Genomic DNA, 23846 nt, shown 5'->3' with positions numbered 1-23846 from the left:
AGGCATTTCCATAATACTTGCATTTTACTCCGTAATACTTGTGCATTGAGGAGTATATTCGCATTGTTAATCAGCTTAGTGAAGACAATCACCAAATAACCATTGTTGAAATTGCTACTGAGATTGGCATAAGTTACAGTAGTATTCAGCTGATCACTAATGACAGCCCTAGATTTCAGAAAGAGCCCACAAGTTGGGTGCCTCATCTCTTCTCACCATAAAGAAGAAATTTCATGATATTGAGGTGTGCAGATGGCTACTGACATGTTTCCAAACTGAAGAACAACATTTTTGATTCAGACTGTGACCTGTAATACAACGTGGGTGCACCATTACATGCCAGAATTGGGGGGAGGGGGGGGGGGGGGACGTCTGTCTGCAAGGAAGGTTCTTGCAACAGTCTTGTTTAATTTTAAAGGCATTATTCTCAACGATTTTCTCCATGAACATCGTACTGTGAACCCTGCATGCTACTGCCAACTTTTGGACCAAATAAAAATGTGCATATTATCCGAAAAAGTGCGCAATTTGAATCCGGGATGTGATTATGCTTCAAGAGAATGCTTGACCCCACACAGCTGCCAGAACACAAAAAAAATCAGGGATTGTTTTGGACCACACTATCATCCTCCTAAAGTCCACACGTATTGCCCAGAGATTTTCATTTGTTTGGACCACTAAAGGAAGCAGTCAGAGAACACAGATTTTATGACAATGGCACTGTCTGAGTTTTCATAAGCAACTGACTGTTTTCACAGGCACATTCATTTTATGAAAATGGGATAAACAAACTGCCTATCTGCTGGGAAAAATGTTTTTCCCTTTCATGAGACTGTATAGAAAAATAAGTTCATGTGTATGAATTTAACATTAAATAAAATTACGAAAAAGTTCCGGTTTTTTATTTGACTCGCCCTTGTATTTAGTTCATCATAATGTGACATATCATCACCTACATAGCTACATATTCCAAGGGCCTTATTAGGTTTTAAATTAATTACCTCAAACTAGACTAAGAAAATAAGGGGCACCAGACTGATATCTTATCTTTTACATATCCAGGAATACATTACATTTAGCAAAATGATCAGTCTCATCTTTATGACTTAGCTTATAAAAATGGGGAGAGGTTTCCTACTATGTGTATCTTTAGAGCCATAATATCCTCCTCTACTCGAAAGAATAAATCATGACACAAAATGAGAAATACAAGGAAATGACTTTCAGCAACAAGGCATTGTGGAAAATCACACTGGATTCAGAAATAAGTCTTCAGCTAGGCCAACATGAATATGAAACTAGTAGAATATTCCTATGTGTATGTATATAAGCATTGCATCCATTCAACATTCAAAAACATAAATTCCTTAACAGAGATAAACTTAATAGTTAATTAAGTCCCAAAATAAAGTATTCGATAAAAATATATCTTTCAAATGCAAGAAGTAACAGATGTGGCATAAATTGAAATGTGGTGCCAAATTTTATGCTCTAATACGCTCATACAAGCACTTTGCACATATGTAAGCTAAATCAATATTATATTAATTATACACTGTTATACACCAGTGTCTGTCAGTTGTTGGTGGGCTAGAATTTCCTTCAATATTGGTATTAGTCAAGGCAGCAGCACGAGATGGAGTATGTTTCATTCTATAACAACCTTTTGTATGCATATAATATCCAAACATTCCTATAATTAATAAAATTGCAATTGTAAATGAGATATACTGATCTCAGTATTTTATTGTGATAATGCAACTTTGCGGTAAAGATAAATGCCGTTTCCAGGGAATTTGCTCTTTCTTTTATACAATAATATTTCCCAAGAAGAAATTAATTATTTGAGGCTACTGAGAACTGCAGGGGCCCAAAGCACAGACACACGGTTTTGAGAAAAATAGATGTTTCTGAAAATCATGTTTTTTTCACCATGTCTCAAAATCCTATATTTCCTATGAAAAAATAATGTACTCATCTTTAGTTATGAACTATTAATTAATATTTAGTATTATAATTATTATTAATGTTAATCCAGAAACTCTCCATATATACACAAGCAATATAGCACCTTTTGACAGTTGTAATGTTTGTAATTAATGTGAAACTAGAATTAGAACATAAAGAACAAATACTAAATGCCACCCCCCCCCCTCCAACACACACACACAATTATGACCTATTCCAACATTTCATGGTTCTCAATACCAGCATTTTCAAAAAATGGTTCAAATGGCTCTGAGCACTATGGGACTTAACATCTGAGGTCATCAGTCCCCTAGAACATAGAACGACTTAAACCACCTAACCGAAGGACATCACATACATCCATGAGAAGGCAGGATTCGAAACTGCAACCATATCAGTCACGCGGTTCCGGACTGAAGTGCCTAGAACCGCTCAGCCACTGCGGCCAGCCCAGAATTTTCACTAAGCACATTCTGTGGTTTGCAGGTCAGATAAAACTGCTGATGTACTTCTGATTACAAAGTACTACTACCATGTACATGATCTAGAGAGTAATTTATGTTGCCAACCCTAAGTAACAACTGAGCAGCGCAGAGCAACAAAATTATGGTTGGTTAGTATGCGGGAATGAAGGGACAAGACTAACAAAATTGTGCATTGTGCTCATATGGAAATGAATATCTGAGAAATTGATGAAACGGCTTTTCATGAATGTGTCATATACAGGGTGTTCGTTTTAACTGAAGACATTGAAATAACTCAAAAATTAAACATTGGATCGAAAAAGTTATAATTCCAATTTATTTGTCTCAGAGGTGACATCCAACAGTACACCCCACCCAGTGCATGTGTAGTGGGGGCCACTTTGAAATCTTCATGGGAACCCCCATTTTTTTAGTTCAGATTTCGATTCTACAGCAAAATCTACATATGTTTTATCTGAAGCATTTTCCTCATTTCGCCACAAACAGCGCTATGATCAGAGAAATAGAAATGGGTACATGCTACTCGATAACCTGTGAATACCCAATGGCATATGGGACCCTACCTCCATGCTGCAAGAGTGGGACAGGCCAATATTTCATAAATTCTGATTGGAAACCCCATTCGCAGTGTTGTATTCCCCCGACATATCGAACAGGGGATTACTCGACATGCCACCATGGCTGTGTAGTGAACTAAGACATACCGTAACAGGCAGTACATTGCAGATGTCAGATATCGTGCAGACATAGAACAGATAGCGGCTCTAAATATTACAAAATTTGCACAGTGTTTATTGCCTGCACACCTACATATCGTTTGGAGAATAGATGTGCAAGTGGACAATAAATGTTGCTGCCACAGAAGAAAAAAATTGAAATGATACCATTTTACAGAGAATGTAGGAGAAATGTGAGGCTGCTGTTGACTTGTATGCCAAGTATTTTCCAGAGAAAGCTCGCTCTCGTTCATTCTTTTACAAGGTCCGCAGCTCGTTGTCTAGTGGCTAGCATTGCTACCTCTGGATCACGGGGTCCCGGGTTCAATTCCCAACCGGGTTGGGGATTTTCTCTGCCCAGGGACTGGGTGTTTGTGATGTATTCATCATTTCATCATCATCATCTTCATCATGATGACCACGTAGTTGAGCGCGCCACAAACCATTCATCATCATCATCATCATCATCATCATCATCCTTTTACGAGGTTGTGAAAGCCTTTATGTCTGATGGCAGTGTACAGATGGGCAAAAGGAAACAAAGCAAACATGCTACAGGAGAAGCTAATGAAATAGGTATAGTAGCAGTAGTGTACCACAACCCGTCGATTAGCACCCAGCAATTACACCGCGATTCCAGTATGTCCACCAGTAGCATTGTCATAAGTATCACTCATACCATGTGCATCAAGAACTTCATGGCGCCAATTTCCACACCATGTGTGGGTGGCGGGAGGCCACTTTGAAATCTTCAATGGTAATCCCCATTAATGATCAGCTGAATACTACTGTAACTTATGCCAATCTCAGTAGCAATTTCAACAATGGTTATTTGTCGATTGTCTTCACTAAGGTGATTAACAATGCGAATATACTCCTCAATGCTCAAGTATTACGGAGTAAAATACAAGTATTATGGAAATACCTCAAAAGGGAATCCCTAGACGGAAGGCAACATTCTTTTCAAGGAACCCTACTCAGAAAATGTAGAGAACCGGCATTTGAAGTTGACTGAAGAATTATTCTGCTGCCACCAATATACATTTTGTGTAACAACCACAGAGATAAGATACTAGGAATTAGGATTCATAAGGAGATATATAGACAGTCTTTTTCCCTCACTCTATTTTCAAGTGGTACAGGAAAGAAAAGGCCTAGCGGTGGCTCAGAGTACCCTCTGCCATACACCATATGGGGCTTGTAGAGCATGTATGTCAGATTACAACTCTAGTGTCCTATGAATGGGCACATCAACAAACTCAAATGACCTCCATGTTCTTTGCTGAGGTACTATTTTCTCTTGAGCCTACATTCACAAACTGTGGTAGTGTTAACTGGTATAACATGCATTACTAGAGTCTACACAATCCCCCCTGGTTACGCCAAGTTGACCATAACGTCTTTGGCCGTTAATGTATGGTGTGACATCAGGACACTGCGTGGACGTTTGATGTTACGTGGACCTTCTACAATGTATGTGGTTTCAGCATGACAGTTTGTGATGAAGCAAGCTGGGATATTTTTACTTCCCCTCTTGGTTTGCCATCTGCCTCCTTAAAATTAAGTTTTCAATTTTAACTAATTACCATTAGCATACTTAAATATAATCTGCATTTTCATAAAAGAAAAAGGCTGGCCCTTGTCTTAAAGAGTATAACAGCAGATCTGGTGTAGTGCTTAGTTTTAGGTATGTATTTGATTTTCTAATCGAGTTTGACTATTCTTAGTAACTATCTTTCATTATAGGGCAAAATCATTGATTGTTTTGTAACTTAAATTATATTGTTGACTTATAAACAAATATAAATTCCGTAATAATTGTAAACATTTGGAAGACAAAATGCTAGTATTCTTAAAGTATCTATTTGGCTCTAGTCTGAAGCATGTTAGCAAAACCAGCCCTTAATTAATTCCAAAGTAATTAACAGTTTTGTCATAAGTATTGTTTGCATAACGACATTTGTTAATTTCATGATTTAAACAAGTAATTCGGCCTAACTCTTGTAGTAGAAGAAACTGTAAAAGGAATGAATTTTTCGATGTATTCATTTAATTTAATGACAAAAAAGTTTTAGTTGTAATTTCTGTAAATTTAACTTCGAACAATGTGTAGTTTCAGCACTTATTATTGTAATGATATATAAGAGCCTGTTTTTTGGTCACGAGACAGTCAGTCCATGGCCGAGTTTCAGATGAGGAACCTGTGATGCTTAGAATGACAACAATGCATCAACTTAACAGTGAAATAAGTGTTACACCAATTGGCCATTTGTTAAGAAAATGACAGTGACTGTTAAACAGTGAACTATTGTAGCAGTATGTGGATGTTCACCTGCAAACTATTAATGAGACTTATGGAAAGTATAAGCAATAGTGCACTGGCCACATATTAAATGTGTGTATGGGAGTTGTGAAAAGTGAAAGTAAACATCTGTGACACACAACGGTGCACCCGCCAGATACGTTATTTACCATAGTCAGTTTCAAAATGACAAACCCCATTTTTCAGCCAGTGTAGCAACGCAGTACATAGACACTGAGGACAACAAATCTAGAAAATAAAGCAGCCGAGCCGCTACAAGTTGCCCAGTGCATTATGCAATTAAAGCACAGGGTATTAGGCTGTGTTTATACAGGTCAGTGGATCAGTACAAATCACCCTATTAAATGGCCCACTAGGTTGTTGGATTTGACATCGCCAGATTTAAAAGATAAAGTGTACCAGGAAGTACCAGCAGGCACTGAAGACATGATTGAGCACATCAGAAACACCTGTGCTGACATTCCTGCAGATACACTTCTGTCCTGTGTATGGTCATTTGAAAAGCAGATTACACAGTGTATAGAAGTTGGTGGTGCTACATTTGAACACTTACCCTAATTGGAAAAGTAGAGTATTGATTGCCTAAACCATGGCCACAGTGGTGCATCAAGTAGTCCCCTGTTTGATATGTTGGAGGAATACAATGTTGTGAACGGGGTTTCCAATTAGAAGCTATGAAATACTGGCCTGCCCTACCCTTGCAGCATGGAGGTGGGGATCCCATGTGCCGCTGGATTATGATTGCATATGCATTTCTATTCCTCCGATTACAGTGCCATCTCTGTGAAACAAAGAAAATGCTACAGACAAAACGCATATAGGTTTTGCTGTAGAATTGTAATCTGCAATAAAGAACAGGGGTTCCCATTGAAGATTTCAAAGTGGTCCTCTGCCACCTGCGACATGGGGTGGTGTGGGGGGTCGAGTGTGATATCCTCAGATGTCCCCCTCTGAGGCAACCAAATTGGAATTATAACTTTTTTTGATCCAGTGTATAGTTTTTGAGATATTTCAGTGTCTTCAGTTAAAATGAACCCTCTGTATATAATGTGGGCTTACAAATAGAGATAAAACTGGTTCACCATAAGATTAACAGGCGTCAGGAGCATACACACATGCTAAAATCTCTAAATGATTGATAGTCTGCTTTAGACCATTATGTTGTTGGTGCCTCATTTCATCACTAGTAGAATTAGGCAGTTCTAGCAACAGCTTATGATGATCTAAACTGAATATTAAATGATGAGAGACACCAAGAATCATTGCAGAGTACTAATCAAACGGCGTCCCAAGTGGGCAGAGTACTTGAAGCTGGAGTGTCAACAGAAACAGTCTTTAGTAGTCTTAATTCTAAGCATAAAACAGTCCCTTAATACAAGCTGAAGTTAATCACTATCAAATGATTCATCCCAATGCTTAATTGCCTATGGTAATATGTCAAAAAGCCAATTACTGGCATATTAACATATGAGACAACCTACAGCTGTACACCTTCAGTGCCAGAAAATATGAATTGAAATTCTTCAAATAAGAAGAAGAAATGATCAGAATCTTAATATGGTCAGCTTATGAAAATATTTGTATTACCAGTTTCATAACTATGAGGCCATCAGTTCAGTTCTTTAGATACTAGCTACTCGGGTAATTTTCTGCACCGTCGCAATTATGTGACCATGAAAGAAGAATAATAATGTTGCTAAGTCGCTTCAAGAAAGTTAAAATGACTGATGGAAAATGTGGAAGTGTTGATGACTGCTAATGGTGGTAGAACAGTTGGATGATGGAAAAAGTGAACTGGGACAAGGCACAATAATGCAAAAGTGACACACAACACTTGCAATCATCAGAGTGGACATTTTCAGTCAGAAAGTTTGTGCAAGATCACAGCATACATACAACAAACATTAAATATCTCAATGAGATACAGCCGTTGCATATTACCAGTTTTCTACTATCTGATGCAACTGCTTTCTGCCCTTCAGTGGAAACCACGGGAAAATCCTGTAGATCAAATATTAATAGTTGTAGATAAATGTTAGTGGTTATTATTGGATGGATGGAAATACTATATGAAAGTGGTTCAACTAGCCCAATTGTAGGTCTGATATTAACATATAAATCAGATGTGATCAACAAAATATAAATATTAACACTATAGATTTTGATTTCAGTGTAAACATATTTTTAAAGGTGAATGGATATACTGTAAAAGGAATACTGCCAGGATTTGGAATGTATCCAATGCATATTTGAAATCACGATGGATTAGGCAAAATAATCTTGCTGGCTACTCGTGCTATTTTCCTTTTGTTGTCAATGCGAGATTGCACTGCAGTGGAAAGGGATTATCTGGTTGTAATGGATAATGATGAGTCGAGGTTCAACTCCAAGGAGTACCTGGATCTAGATCATCTTATTATACCTGTAGGTAGTTGATATTATAATGAAATCCCATGCAAACCTATGTACTCCCCCAGAGGAAGTGGAAAGCAGTGGATACATTAAAACTACAGAATTACACAAGACTTCAACTCAGTAGTTAGAAATCTCAAGACCACAAAAAGTGGCTGTATTATTATCATCCTTGGTAGATTATTTCTGTTAACAGATCACAACCCAAATGTTTTTTACAAGTAAAAGGAAAGTTTAGTCTGATTGGCCCTCATTTCTCAGGACTGCCACTATGCAAGTGTTATATGGCTTCACATCCTTCCGCCAGCATATTGATGACAAGTCATTGTTGCTACAAAGCTATACTACACTGACGAGCCAAAGAAACTGGTACACCTGCCTAATATCGTGTGGGGCCCTGGCAAGCATGCAGAAGTGCTGCAACATCATGTGTCATAGACTCGACTAATGTCTGAAGTAGTGCTGGAGGGAATTTATACCACAAATCCTGCAGGTCTGTCCATAAATCCGTATGAGTATGAGAGGATGGAGATCACTTGTGAACTGCACGTTGCAAGGCATCCCAGGTATGCTCAATAAAGTTCATTTTTGGAGACTTTGGAGTTTGGTGGCCAGCAAAAGTGTTTAAACTCAGAAGAGTGTTTCTGGAACCATTCTGTAGCAATTCTGGATGTGTGGGGTGTTGCATTGTTCTGCTGGAATTGCCTAAGTTCATCGGAATGCACAATGGACATGAATGGATGCAGGTGATCAGAGAGGACGCTATGTATGTATTACCTGTCTGAGTTGTATCTAGACGTATCAGGGGACCCATATCACTCCAGCTGCACATGCCGCACACAATTACAATGCCTCCACCAGCTTGAACAGTCTCCTGCTGTCCATGGATTCATGAGCTTGTCTCCATACCTGTACTGTCCATCCACTTGATACAATTTAAAACAAGACACGTCCAACCAGGCAACATGTTTCTAGTCAACAACAGTTCAGTGTTGGTGTTTATGGTCCCAGGCGGGGTGTAAAGCTTTGTGTTGTTCAGTCATCAAGGGGTACACAAGTGGGCCTTCAGCTCAGAAAGCCCATATTGATGATGTTTCGTTGAATGATTCGTACCCTGACACTTGTTGGTGGCGCAGCACTGAAATCTGCAGCACTTCTGGCATGCTGAACAATTCTCTTCAGTTATAGTGGATCCCGTTCTTGCAGAATCTTTTTCTGGCTGCAGCGATGTAGGAGATTTGATGTTTTACTGGCTTCCTGATATTCACAGTACACTTGTGAAATGATCATACAGGAAAATCCCCACTTCATGACTACCTCGGAAAGGCGGTGTTTCATCGTTCAAACGACTCTAACACCACTTTCAAACTCACTTAAATCTTGATAACGTGCCATTGTAGCAGCAGTAATTAATCTAACAACTGCGCCAAATACTTGTCGTCTTATATAGGCGTTGCTGAGTGCGGTGCCGTATTCTGCCTGTTTACATATCTCTGTATTTGAATATGCATGCTTATACCAGTTTCTTTGGTGCTTCAGTGTTTGTGCTGTTGAATTCTATACTAATACACATAACGAGGTGAGGAGCATTCATTATATCAACCATTATGTGGTAACAGTAACATTATTGAGCTCACCAATTAAAGGCATCAGACATAAAAGGAACATATTCATCAAACATGAAACATTAGAACACATTATAAACAAACAAAACATACTTACGGTACTTTACCACTGAGGAAGACCAACAACCACATTTGTAACTTTTTACTGAATGCATTCAAAAATAAGAGACAAAGAGAATAAATTGTGGATACAATCATTTAAGTAACATTGAAATGGTAGTAATTCTGCCAGCAGACAATAACTGTCTTAATTAAATTGATTTGACACCGGATAGCTGCTCACTCCTGAGAACAATGCTGATACGGAGGTTCCGATCATGGACTATACTGGCGCTTAACTGCATGCTGCCATTGGGAGTGAGACTTCGGGATGCACAGCTGGCTTTTACAGGTCTTGGGTACTGTGTTGACTGGTTTCTGCACATTTCTGCGACATAGTCTCAGCCAAGTTTCAGCTAGTTAAAGTGCAGCATGACTACTATGTCTGGCAGTTGTAATTCTGTATTGGTTGGTGATGTTAGTCTTTTATTTTATTATGGGGGCTTTCTCAAAAAGGAGTGAACTTTTTTAAGTCTTTCCCATTTTTAGAGCTGGATTCCTAGTAACACCTATTGCCCAGGCTTACAATATTGAATTCTCACATTATTTTCATTGTGAAACTTCCTGGCAGACTAAAACTGTGTGCCGGGCCAAGACTCGAACTCGGGACCTTTGCCTTTCGCGGGCAAGTGCTCTACCAACTGAGCTACCCAAGCACGAGTCACGCCCCGTCCTCACAGCTTTACTTCTGCCAGTATCTCGTCTCCTACCTTCCAAACTTTACAGAAGCTCTCCTGCGAACCTTGCAGAACTAGCACTCCTGAAAGAAAGGATATTGTGGAGACATGGCTTAGCCACAGCCTGGGGGATGTTTCCAGAATGAGATTTTCACTCTGCAGCGGAGTGTGTGCTGATATGAAACTTCCTGGCAGATTAAAACTGTGTGCAGATTGAAATTGTGTTTAACTTGCCTGGCAACAGCTGCAGCATAGCTTGATTGTACCTGTTTCCAGACAGTTCTCAAGTGTCAGGACAGCTGTTTTACCAGTACAGCTTCAACACCTGGGACCAACTTATCTAATTAAAATGGTAAATGCATTTTGCATCTGTATACAACCCCAAATGGAGTGCAGCCAATAAAGTAATGCTCTTTCGCATTATATGAGGACACAATGTAAGGAAGCATTATGTCCCATGCTGTGTGGCTCTGGTTCACATAATATCGCAGCATTTTGAGAAAATACTTATGAACACACTTATCGCAGCCATTACCTTTTAGACAGACAGGGTATTTTGACACTTCTTGATATTTAATGACATGCAAACCGGCATGAAAAGAAATAATAAGAAGTTATCCCTTGATCTATTATGATGGCTCCAGGACTTCCAAATGGGGGAAAAAGGCATGTTACAAAAGCTTTTCTGACTATTTCTGCTGTTATATCCACAGAGGAACCATAATTAAAACACGGAAAAAGTGATAAATAATTGATAAAACATATTGTTTTGAACTGAAACTGGGAACGGTCCAACTATATCAAGGACAACCAAGTTAAAAGGTTTAGTGGTTTCTGGAAAGGTCTGAAGAGGAGGTTTTGGTTTTGCATCTTGCCCTCTTTGTGCAGATGTGGCAAACAAGACCATACACAACTTTCAACATCGTGCTTATGAGGAGACCACAAGTACTGTAAGACGTTTTGTACATTGATTGGCTGCCTTACCACTGTGTCAAGCTTGTATACTATCATGTGACTGCTGCAGAATTCTTTCTTCGAGGGATTTCCGAATAACCAAGCGATTGCCTTGGGATGTTTTACAATAAAGGTTCTATTAATGGCTAATTGGGAGATGCTGTGAATCATTTGTACTCTTTGTCCTCTTGCTATTCTTTTTCTAGTTCAGCAACCAGTACTTCATCAGCCTGTATACACCAAAATGTCTGTCTTGAGGAGTCAGCATTTTGATGGAGCTTTCCTGGCTTGTGGGTTACTGAGTAGTTATAGTCACTTAAGGACCCATCTAATCGGTGTACTACTACGATCCTTGGAGCTTAATAACCACATGAAAGTAGCGTGATCAGTAATAATAGTAAGTTTTCTCCTGTATAAGTAACATTTGAATTAGTTCATGAATATTCTAGAGCTAACAGCTACTACTCTGTTGTGCTGTAGTTCAGCTTGATTTAACTGCCTAGATGTGTACCCAATAGGACATTCAAATTCTCCATGAACTTGCATGAGGAGACACCAAAAATCAATGACATCACAGAAGAGTAAAAAATGATTTCTCAACATCAGGGTATGTCAAAATGGGTGACTGTATTAGAATTTCTCGTAATCTGAACACTGCTGTTTCACACACAGGAGTCCAGCAAGTTGTTGAGGGGTATGATAATAGTGCTGTATTCTGATACAAAATGATGATGATAATTTGCCAAAAGAGAAAAGGACTGTTATTCTTTCATGTTACAAGGGGAAGGAAAGTCTTGTAATGCACTGGTTAACCATGGAAAGGGGTTGAACTCTATTGGCCATAATTATGAGGCCCAAATAATTAACTAGCAGTTCTGTAAATTTGCATTTCCCTGATCTCAAGCTGAGATTTGCATTTTTTTATGCATGAAAGTACAGTTCTTAAGTCATTTTGCATGCTCCTCTAGAGACTGGAAAATACAATGATGTCTAAATACACTATGCATTTGAAAGGTTTCAGACCATTCTGCAACAAATCTGCAAACTTTTGGAATGTTGCAGGAACATTTTGTAATCTGAAAGGCATTCTCAGATACTCACAGTGCCCTGACAATACTGCAAATGTATTTTTCTGAAAAAACTTGCTGGGACGATGGGTATTTGGTGTTGTCTAGTGTTGTGAAATATTAGCAGGTGTCTAAATGGTCCAACATTTCGCCTATTCTTGGGAAGGGATATGTATCTGGAGTGGTTACTTGGTTCAAAACTATCTTGCAGACACATATTCAATACGCTTTTTCTCCATATTGTGGCCATTTAGGGACAATGACGGTCAATGAAGCCCAAAGACTGCTTCTTGACAGTTGTTCTCTAATGCTATGTTTTAATAACAGGTTGCAAATGATATGGTATCCTTTATGGTTTTTGACCAATCAGCCTAGTGTCTACAACAAAGCTTCAGTAGGAAAATCCTGCCCTTCAAAAACTGTACTAAATTCTTAAGTACTGAATACAACAAATGTCTATTCTTCTCTGGCAGGTGAATAAACTTCTCCTGTAACTTCTGTTTTAAGGAGGTTGTGACTTCTACATTATTTGTATAATTTGTTCCTTTTCATCCTCATTTCCTCCTATTACTTCTTTTACCCTCATCTTCCCACTGCCCAATTTCATTTACCGATAACTCTTGTATACATGCTAAAACTTTTCCCTTGAGTGTCATGGTATCTTTCCCACTGAATTTATCAATGCTGGTTTCTTCATTCAGTATGACGGTTTGACATACCCTTTTTTTCATGTGCACTTTCAACTCATTCCTGGGCATCTGGGCATTGGATCCATGAGAATAACTGAGCTCTTGGGGAATTCACATCTGACATTCACCGAGAGAATTATTCTCATTCTACTGCATATAGTTTCACAAAGAGTTGACTTAATCATGGGAGTGCATCAGTCTTCTGAGAATGAGAATGGAAGAAAAGACTTTCCTGTTCTTCTTAGATGCCTATACAGTTCTGTTGCTGTTAAATAAAAATTCTTGGTCACCTATTCGGATATTACATGACTGCAAGACAACTGTAACACAAGTGCACCACAGGAAATCACACCCTAGGAGCACATCAAAATCTGGACTTTTCTGTGACAGTACCTTTACTGTAAGCACCAATCCTTCCTTATTAATCTTCAACTTAATCTTCTGTGAGCCTACAGTGCATTTTACCTCGCACCCTAAACCACTCAAACAACAGTGAGTGCGCCACCTTTCGTAAGGGGATGGGGGCAAATATTAAACTCACCTGCACTCCGGTGTCAAAAAGTATCTTCTCTCTTCTTATTTAGTTCTTTGATCAACAACACATTTCCCAGCTTATAGTATTCCTGTTACCTATGGCATACTTCTCTACAATGTGTGCAACACAGTGCTCGGCACTTGTGCACACAGTGTTCTGGTTGGTGGCAATGACCACATCTGTTATGAATACGGGTTGTGCACATCAGTCACACGGCTCACAGTTAATACAAACTGGTTTGCCTCATCCCTGAATACAACTGCAAGATACCAGGGGAAGTCAACTTGAGTATCCCTCCTATTCTAGGATCAACCCCTTTGATAAAGACATCCGTAGCATGAGCCTCGCCCTCCTAAAGTAAGACATTATGTTCTTGGAATTATATCAAAACATTTGTGTGGTAAGAAACAGCTCAAATTCTATATGCAAATGACTCAAAATCCTTGGCATATTTCTGCTTCAAAGTTGATTACTTATCCCGATAAAAGCCAATGCTTTTTTATCTGCAAAACATTCCACCAACCATATACAAGCATTTCAAGAGAGGAAGCATTTCTAAGTGAATCTATTGACACAATATAGTACCTGGCAGGCATCATCACAGAATTTAACTTGAGCAATATTTAATTGTAACTCACTCGAACATGCATCTCTAAGGTGCTGCAGGAATGTGTTCATATTTTCATCTGACGTTCCAAACAAAAAAACGGTATAAAATTGCTCAAGGAAACGTCTATTGCCAGATTAACTCCAATTGTTATGCATGGTGAATCTACACGGGCTTGTTGTAGCAGTTGCTACAAGGGGAGGGGATTATTTGTAATTTTTGCAGACTGAAACAATGAATGAAAATTTGTACCAAGACCAGGATTTGAACCTAGTCTCCTGCTCACTAGGTAGATGTACTAACCACTAGCCAGCCTGGCACAGTGGCTGTGCACAACTGCAAGCACTACCCTAGCATACCTCCCTCCTCAAACCAAATTCTCATTCATGCCTCAGCACACTTGGTATTTCCCCTAAACTCTCCTATGTATTCCTATAATTATTGGATCTCCAACATCAGAGTTGCAATTTGTTGCTGTAACTGCTCTTTAACTGCTCCATATTGACCTCACCCACAATACAATTAGTTTTAATAATTCCCACTACAATCGAAGTACTTTTGCTACATACGCCTTCCCCTGGGCTCAAGTCATAACAATTCTTTGTCTCAAACTACATTCTTAACATTTACCTGATGTTCACGCAAAAAGTAAACTGATAAAATAAATGTCATAGTGCCACACTTCAATTATCAATAATAACAAAAATGTTGTCAAGCAAATGCTGTTTACTGAAAAGTAGGCTTATCTTATGCTTCTATCATGCTATAAATAAAGCTACATTTTAAAATAGATATTCTCATCATGCTCAGTGACCTTCACAGGGGCCTAGACTAACAACAGTTTAACAGTCACAGTCAGCTGCTTGATGCTGCAACATGGACAATGTCACAATGCAGAGCAGCCAGCTGGAGATGTATGGGCAATGCATGGCAGAGCAAGAGCCAACCCCACACTCTGATGAATGGGCAGGCAGGCCGCTGCACAAGCAGTCAGACACCTGCATTCATGAAGAGCACACACCTGATGCACCTATCTACACAATCCAAATACGGTAGACAGCAGTGTGTTACCCAGCCAGATGGCACCCACCCATGCAGAAACAAGAATTGCTTATTTCTCACAGCACAAACGTCGGTGCATGTGACATAATGATATCAGAGGACAGTGAAAGCATAACGCAATAGGGTTGTCCAGCAAGCCCCTGTACCATAAGGAAACAGCGCATTCCATAGAAATGTAGTATTGTAGAAGCCTTTTAGTAGCCATGAATAGGCTAATTGGTTACAAACTGGATTGTACTTCTGCACACCAGTTTACAGAGTGGCCAAGCTAGGAGTGAGGGTGGCATGATAAGCAGTGAATTTAAGTGTAATAAGGTGAAGGTGTAACTTACACTAAAGTGGTTTACTGAAAAAAGGGACACAGAAGCGCCACATAGGGTGGGGCATGACGGGGAACTTCAGTCTCTCCAAGATCAGTTCATTGTATGCTGAGGCCAGCAACTGAGAGAGCGAGCAGCCTTGTTATAGCTAAAACTTTCCTGATCTGATTTGGGAAAGTTCACTGGTTGCCTGGGAAACACAGCAATATCAGTGCCGACACTGTAACAACAGCACTGATGGTACGGCACGTGGGCCCTCACTTCCCTACCCCAGCCTCCATGGAAGGATCAAAAATATTGAGGCTGTTACAACACTTGCTAATAATTATAAATTGTATAAATTTTAGGTTTTCAATTTTTTACCAATGTTACTGTTAACTATTTAAATGATGCTAGAAAGTTCTCTAAATATTTTGTTAGTGTCATCTTGAATTAATTTTAGGTTGTCTGATCCAGTGGCACATCCATTTTTCGTGTACTTTGATGAGTGTAATCTAATTTCTGTTCTGCTGTCAATATTTGCTAATGTACATTATGCATTGCGTGATTTTGAGTTCCTGTCACTTGCAATTCATGTTATTTTCTTATGTATTTTGTTTCTCAGCCTTTCTTATTATTACATTTGTTTAAATTCTGTACTGCATTTTTAAGAGTACTTTCCTGTCTAAAGTTCATCTCTTGTCTTTTGATCTATCAGTTGCCTACAAATCATTTTTATCAGTACTGTGGAAAGGAAGTCTGAAATAACAGTAACTGTTTCATCCAATTTCTTTTTTCTTTGGTGGTCTTAGTTTCTCTCCTTCCTCATATAGAACCAAGGGCAAAATTTTCTCCTTTTCTTTCTTTACTGTTTCCACTCAGTAAAAATTTTCGTAACATGACAGTAGACTGGCAATGGGAAGGAAAGCGTTTCTGAAGAAGAGAAATTTGTTAACATCAAGTATTGGTTTAAGTGTTAGGAAGTCGTTTCTGAAAGTATTTGTATGGAGTGTAGCCATGTATGGAAGTGAAACATGGACGATAAATAGGTTAGACAAGAAGAGAGTAGAAGCTTTCGAAATGTGATGCTACAGAAGAATGCTGAAGATTAGATGGGTAGATCACATAACTAATGAGGAGGTGTTGAATAGGATTGGGGAGAAGAGAAGTTTGTGGCACAACTTGAGTAGAAGAAGGGATCGGTTGGTAGGACATGTTCTGAGGCATCAAGGGATCACCAATTTAGTATTGGAGGGCAGCGTGGAGGGTAAAAATCGTAGAGGGAGACCAAGAGATGAACACACCAAGCAGATTCAGAAGGCTGTAGGTTGCAGTAGGTACTGGGAGATGAAGAAGCTTGCACAGGATAGAGTAGCATGGAGAGCTGCATCAAACCAGTCTCAGGACTGAAGACCACCACCACCACAACAACAACAACAACAACAACAACAACAGGAAATGAGTCTTGTTCCATCTCCAGCTGTTCGATAGAAAAATACGTTACTCCATTTTCATATGGAGCAGCATACGTTTTATATTTATATGTAATGTCAGTATTGTTATATATCTAGTCAAGAAGAAAGTAATATGTACAATAAGTGTGTGTGTGTGTGTGTGTGTGTGTGTGTGTGTGTGTGTGTGTGTGTGTGTGTGAGTTAGTTAACTGACCACTGCAGTCACATATTGCAATGTTATTCAGCAAGTATGACAGTTCACAGTTTATGCACTTTGAGTTTCTAATTGGTATTTCCCAGGAAACTTGAAAAATGAATAACTAAACAACAACTAAAATTATGTTGCAAGATCCAAATCTAACATTTTCTCTATACGTAAATAAACACATTATACTTTCAGGCTCAATGGTGATGAACCAGTTTCGACACTAACCCAAGACTTCCACACGAGACTAGATAATCTGTTGCGAACTCTGGTGCATGCTCGCCCACACTTTGTACGATGTCTCCGAAGCAATTCCAGTGAAACACCAGGTCGTTTTGACAGAGGAACTGTAATGAGGCAAATCAGATCACTCCAGGTGTTGGAGACTGTGAACCTAATGGCAGGAGGTACTGGGAGCTCCACAACTCACTACTACTTTAAGCATAATCATTATTAAAATAAATTTAATAATAAATTAAAGTGCATCATGTTTATTAGTTACTTTTCTCATTTTAGGTTATCCACATCGCATGCGATTCAAAGCATTTAATGCACGATATCGACTGTTAGCACCTTTCCGAAAATTAAGGCGGGTGGATGATAAAGCTACAGAGGACTGCCAGCTTATTCTACAGAGTTTCCAACAGGCACTGGAAGAACAGCCAAAGACTCAGCCATGTGCTGTCAGCACAAGCTGGGCACTTGGGAAAAGGCATATATTTTTAAGGTAAACAGGTTTCACACAACAAACTCTTATGGTGGTAGATACTGAAACAGAGATAGTCAAGCTAGTTAATTTCATGATCCATAGATCATTTTGTGTGATAGATCGTAATAATGTAAAACAAATTATTTTACATACAGATCGCAAATTAATTTGTACATATGATTACATTCTGAACAATTCTAAGTGTTTATCTTTTCTTCTTTTTGGAAAAAAAGATTACAGATGTTGTGAGTTAGTAAATCCTACCCACTAACTTTTACCCATTACAGTAATAGAAATTGTTCTATGGGATGGAAGGAGTTGTCAAGAATGAATCTTCTCAGTTTGTTTTCAAATTTTACTTTCTGGTCTGTCAGACATTACTGGGTAAGTTGTCAAAACTTTTTGTTGCAGTATTGTTCAGTCCTTTTAGTGCTGAAGTCAACCTCAATGTGGGCACAACGAATGTTATTTTTCCTTCTCACATAGTGATTATGTACATAATTGTTCATTTTTAACTGTAGCGGATTATTTACAACAAACTTCATGAGGAAAGAAATTTACTTTGAAGCAGTAGTCAGAATGCCCAACTCCTTAAACAGATATCTACAAATGATCATTGGTGAGCACCACATATTATTCTTAAACCATGTTTTTGCGCAATGCAGACATTCTTTCTTAAAAATGAGTTATCCCAGAACTTCATTCCATACATTATTGAATGAAAATATGCAAAATATGTCACCTTACTGATTTCTGCCCCCCCCCCCCCCCCCCCAAATATTTGCTATGATACTAAGTACAAATGAGGCTGAACTAAGTTGTTTAGTAATTCCAAAATTTGCCTTTTCCAATTTAAATTCTCAAAAACAATGTCTCCTAAGAATTTTGAAGTTTCCATTCTATTTATTATTTCCTTGCCATGTGTTACACTTATTACTGATGTAGCACCCCTAGATGTGCAGAAAAGAGTAATTTGTGTCTTTTTAAAATTTAGGGTGAGACCATTCGCAGAAAACCAGTCAATAATACTTTTAAGAACTTAGTTTACCATATCTTCTTTTTCTGTATGTATGCTTGGATTGATCACAGTACTAGTGTCATCTGCAAATAGAACTAAGTCTGCTGATTGAATTACTAAGTACAGCTTTTTTCATTCTTTTGGTTAGATATGATGTTATCAACTGGTTGGCCATACTATCAGTCCCATAAAACTTCAATTTATCTACAAGAATACTGTGATTCACACAGTTAAATGCCTTAAATAGGGCACAGAAAATACCAACCAGCACTATTTTATTCAATGCTTGTAAAATCTGGTGAGTGTATGTGTAAATGGAACTCTCAGTAGAGTAACCATTCTGAAACTCTGATTTTCTGAGGATATTGTAGTTGCTAATGTGAGATACTGTTCTAGAATACATCACCATCTCAAAATTTTGAAAAATAACAGTAGTGAAACAGGTTGGTAGTTACTGACATCTCACCTTACTTAAAGAGGGGTTTCACAAAGGCATATTTCAGTCTCTCTGGTACACTGCCTTGAGTTAATGATGCATTGCATATTTTGGATAAGACTGGGCTTATTACACAGGAACAAATCTTTGGTATGCTATTGGAAACACCATGAAAACCAGGTTAGCTTTTATATTTGAGAAGACATATAAATTTTTTTAATTTCAGAAATAGAAGTTGATGATACATTCATATAATTGAATTTCATGAGAGTTCTTTTTCAACATACTGCTGTGATTTTTGGCTTGAAAGGTTTGTCCCTATTCTTTCTCCTATATTCAGGTGATGATTATTAAATACATGTGCTACCCCTGACACACCATTTACAGTTCTTCCATTCAGTTAAGTAGTGATATTATCCTGTTCTGTGGCTGGTTGACCTGTCTGTCATTTCACTACATTCCATATAGACATAGGTCTGTTGAAGGAATTACTGATTTCTGACATTATGTGCCTGTTCCTTGATTTTTTAATAACCTTCCTTCGTAATTCTGAGTAGTTTTTGTGGTGCACAACTGTTGCAGGATCCCTACTTTTTCTTCCCAACAAATGCATTTCCCTTTTCCTTTCACAAGATACTTTAATCCTTCTAGTGATCTATGGTTTTTTATATGGATGTGTAGTGTCCTTTCTGATTATCTTATGCAGAAAGCTATGTTCAAATTATGATATGAATTTATTATGTAATAGGTTAAATTTAATGTCAATGCTTGGTTCATTACAAATTTCATCCCAGGTCATCTCCTGTAAACTATTCTTAAAAACATTTGCTCTGAAGTCATTAATTATTCTAAGTGATTTCCACCGAGGAGTATCCAAATTGTAAAGCACTATGTTACTTATCCTAATAACTGTGCATCATGAGCTGAGAGGGCATTTGTTAGTGGGTAAATAGTTATTTTCATACTTTGACTTCACCAAAGAAAACCTTATCAATTAGGATCCTACTGTCTTTAACCACTCACGTTGGAAAGTTAATAATTGGCTGTAAGATCAAACTGTAGGATAACAAATAAAGTTTCCAGGTCCTTTTTCCTATTAGAATCCTTTAAAAAACCTACATTGAAGTCGCCACAGACTATTAACTACATGCTGCTGTCTCACAGGTAGTGCAGTAAGGAATGCAGATTCCTTATAAACAGGTCAAAATTTCCCAGTGGGGATCTATACACAGTTTACGATTAAAGGGGAAATTTTTTCAGTATTAATTCTCAAGCGCACACTTCTATGTGCTGATCGCTACATAATCAACTTGTCTCAGTGCTTTCGAACTTGTGTTCTGTCTTGATATATACACATCAAAACAAGTTTTGCATGACTCAGTTCTGAGAGTTCCGGAACCTGTACAGAAAATTGGAATAGAGATCAAAATAAACATCATTTCCGCACTTTTTATTGCTCATGAAAACCACACATTGCATGTTGTACCACCATACAGCAAGAGCTTCAGAGGTGGTGGTCCAGATTGCTGCACACACCGGTACCTCTAATACCCAGTAGCATGTCCTCTTGCATTGATGCATACCTGTATTTGTCGTGGCATACTATCCACAAGTTCACCCTCAGAGTGGTTGGTGGGTGACGTCATCCATAAACAGCCCTTTACGATCTATCCCAGGCATGTTCGATAGGGTTCATGTCTGGAGAACATGCTGGCCACTCTAGTCGAGCAATATTGTTGTCTTGAAGGAAGTCATTCACAAGATGTGCACAATGGGGGCATGAATTGTCGTCCATGAAGATGAATGCCTCACCAATATGCTGCTGATTTGGTTGCACTATCTGTCAAAGGATGGCATTCATGTATCGTAAAGCTGTTACGGTGCCTTCCAAGACCACGACCACGACGTTGGCCCCACATAATGCCACCCCAAAACAGCAGGGAACCTCCACCTTGCTGCACTCGCTGGACAGTGTGTCTAAGGCATTCAGCCTGCCCGGGGTGCCTCCAAACACGTCTCCGATGATTGTCTGGTTGAAGGCGTATGCGACACTCATTGATGAAGAGAACATGATGCCAATCCTGAGCAGTCCATTCGGCATGTTGTTGGTGCCATCTTTATCATGCTGCATGGTGTCATGGTTGCAAAGATGGAACTTGCCATGGATGACGGGAGTGAAGTTGCGAATCATGCTTCCTATTGCGCACAGTTTGAGTCATAGCACAACGTCCTGTCGCTGCACAAAAAGCATTATTCAGCATGGTGGCGTTGCAGTCAGGGTTCCTCCAGCCACAATCCTTAGGTAGCTCTTGGGTAGCATGGGCGAGGCATGTTGTCAACAGTTCCTGTCTCTCTGCATGTCCTCCATGACCGAACAACATCACTTTGGTTCACTTCGAGACACCTGAACACTTTCCTTGTTGAGAGCCCTTCCTGGCACAAAGTAACAATGCAGATGTGATCAAACCGTGATATTGACTGTCTAGGCATGGTTGAACTACAGACAACACAAGCCATGTACCTCCTTTCTGGTGGAATGACTGGAACTAATCGGTTGTTGGACCCCCTCCGTCTAATAGGCGCTGCTCGTGCATGGTTGTTTACATCTTTGGGAGGGTTTAGTGACATCCCTGAACTGTCAAAGGAACTGTGTCTGTGATACAATATCCACAGTTAACATCTATCTTCAGGAGTTCTGGGAACTGGGGTGATGCAAAATCTTTTTTGATGTGTGTGTGTGTGTGTGTGTGAGACAGTTCCTCCTTTTCCCCTATTAGTTCTGCCTGAGTAAAATGCTAGATTGTAATCTTTTGTATTTAACTTATCTAACCCTATGGTTATGTGGAGCTCACATGGGCACAGGATGACTATTTATCCAGAGCTCCCTGAATTTTCCACTCAAGAAACTCCTCTGCATTATTATTCAGTCCTCTAATATTTTGATGAAATAACCTAAACATACGCTTCTGTGCTTTCTTATGAATTTTGTGGGACTCTTCTGTTATCTTCACTTCTGTGAGAACAGGTTGCCTAAATTCTGATTCTAACCTAAAAAAAGGTAGCCAGTAACCACAGGCATCTTTCTTTGTGCAATGTCCCCTGTGCCCCATATACATTTTCTGCAAGAAGCTCAGCCAACATATCCTTCCCTCTCGTATTCAGGTGCAGACCAAGTCCAGCACATCCCCTCCTCCCCCCAAGTGTAGCAGCTACAGGCTCTGCACTCAGTGAGATTCCATTTCCGTCAGCAGCAGCCCAATCAACTCAGTGTTCTAACAGCTCACAGTAGTGTTCTCCCAGTGCAGGTCATGACGCTGCAGAACCTCCACAAAACTCATATTTCGGTGTGTAGTTGCTACTTCTATTTCATCCAGGTCACTCGTTATGCTGTACCAATTACAATAACTTGGTCCTGTTTGTCAAAATCTTTGCCTAAATTGTCCATGTTCTCTGTCATCTGCCTAAGACTAGCACTTGGCTTCACAATACTTGTGACCTGGTACCCAGTTCCTAATTTGTCATTACCTTCTGGTGTACACTCCTCTCATGACAACCAAGAGAATTGCTCAGCTTACTATTTCCATTGAATAGAAAATCAATGTGAATAGTGACAAACTGCCTATTGGCTTCTGTCTCGGGTTCTTCGGCCGACGTTCATCTAATGATTTTTCTGACGTTTCGCCAGCACGAGTGGCTGGCATTGGCAAAGCTTCACCCTCCATTGCCGGTGGTGAACTGGAGGCGAGCTCGCGGCCGCAGACTATATGTACCTGGCGCGCCAACGTCCGAGGGCTTCTCCGCGGTCATTTCCGGTGCGGAGAACCGCACCGGAAATGACCGCGGAGAAGCCCTCGGACGTTGGCGCGCCAGGTACATATAGTCTGCGGCCGCGAGCTCGCCTCCAGTTCACCACCGGCAATGGAGGGTGAAGCTTTGACAATGCCAGCCACTCGTGCTGGCGAAACGTCAGAAAAATCATTAGATGAACGTCGGCCGAAGAACCCGAGACAGAAGCCAATAGGCAGTTTGTCAACAAGTGGCCACGAAAGCCTTAACAATTTTGTAATGTGAATAGTGTTACTTCCTCTTAATCCATGAGATACGCTTGGAATTAGTCCAGAACATGGGCATAAACTCTCATACTTTGGGTTTCATGCCGCTCCCTCCCCTTGCTTGCACATACAGTTGATAAGACTTATACACTACAAAGATTCCAATCTGCTATCTCCTTGTTTATAAGAAAACATTATCTGCCAGAGAGAATCTCATAATCAAGGCTTTCACAAGCCACATTTGAAATGACTTTGAAATTGGTGGCATTCAATCCGAAGGTCATCCCCCGCCCACCTCCCAACACATCTACACACACACATACACACACACACACACACACACACACACAAACAAACACTTCCTTTCATTAGCATATTAATTCCTTGATGTCACAGGATGTGTCCTATTAACCAACCATTCCCTTCTTTTAATTAAGTTGAGCCACAATTTCTT

The 23846-nt window shown here is 39.4% G+C and overlaps 1 protein-coding gene across 1 annotated transcript in view; it reads left to right on the top strand.

The window, feature by feature from the left end:
• LOC126253544 (myosin-I heavy chain) overlaps positions 1-23846 on the top strand; it is a 193317-nt gene that overhangs the window by 129909 nt on the left and 39562 nt on the right. Inside the window, exons 12-13 of the mRNA XM_049954939.1 lie at positions 17373-17584; positions 17694-17904. Coding sequence (XP_049810896.1) covers positions 17373-17584; positions 17694-17904 — 423 coding nt within the window. The remainder of the gene's footprint in view (positions 1-17372; positions 17585-17693; positions 17905-23846) is intronic.

This window comes from Schistocerca nitens, chromosome 4 (assembly GCF_023898315.1).
Source record: "Schistocerca nitens isolate TAMUIC-IGC-003100 chromosome 4, iqSchNite1.1, whole genome shotgun sequence".
Classification (NCBI taxonomy): Eukaryota; Metazoa; Arthropoda; class Insecta; order Orthoptera; family Acrididae; genus Schistocerca; species Schistocerca nitens.
Note: the sequence above shows the minus strand (reverse complement) of the source record. Positions and strands in the feature narration are given on the sequence as shown.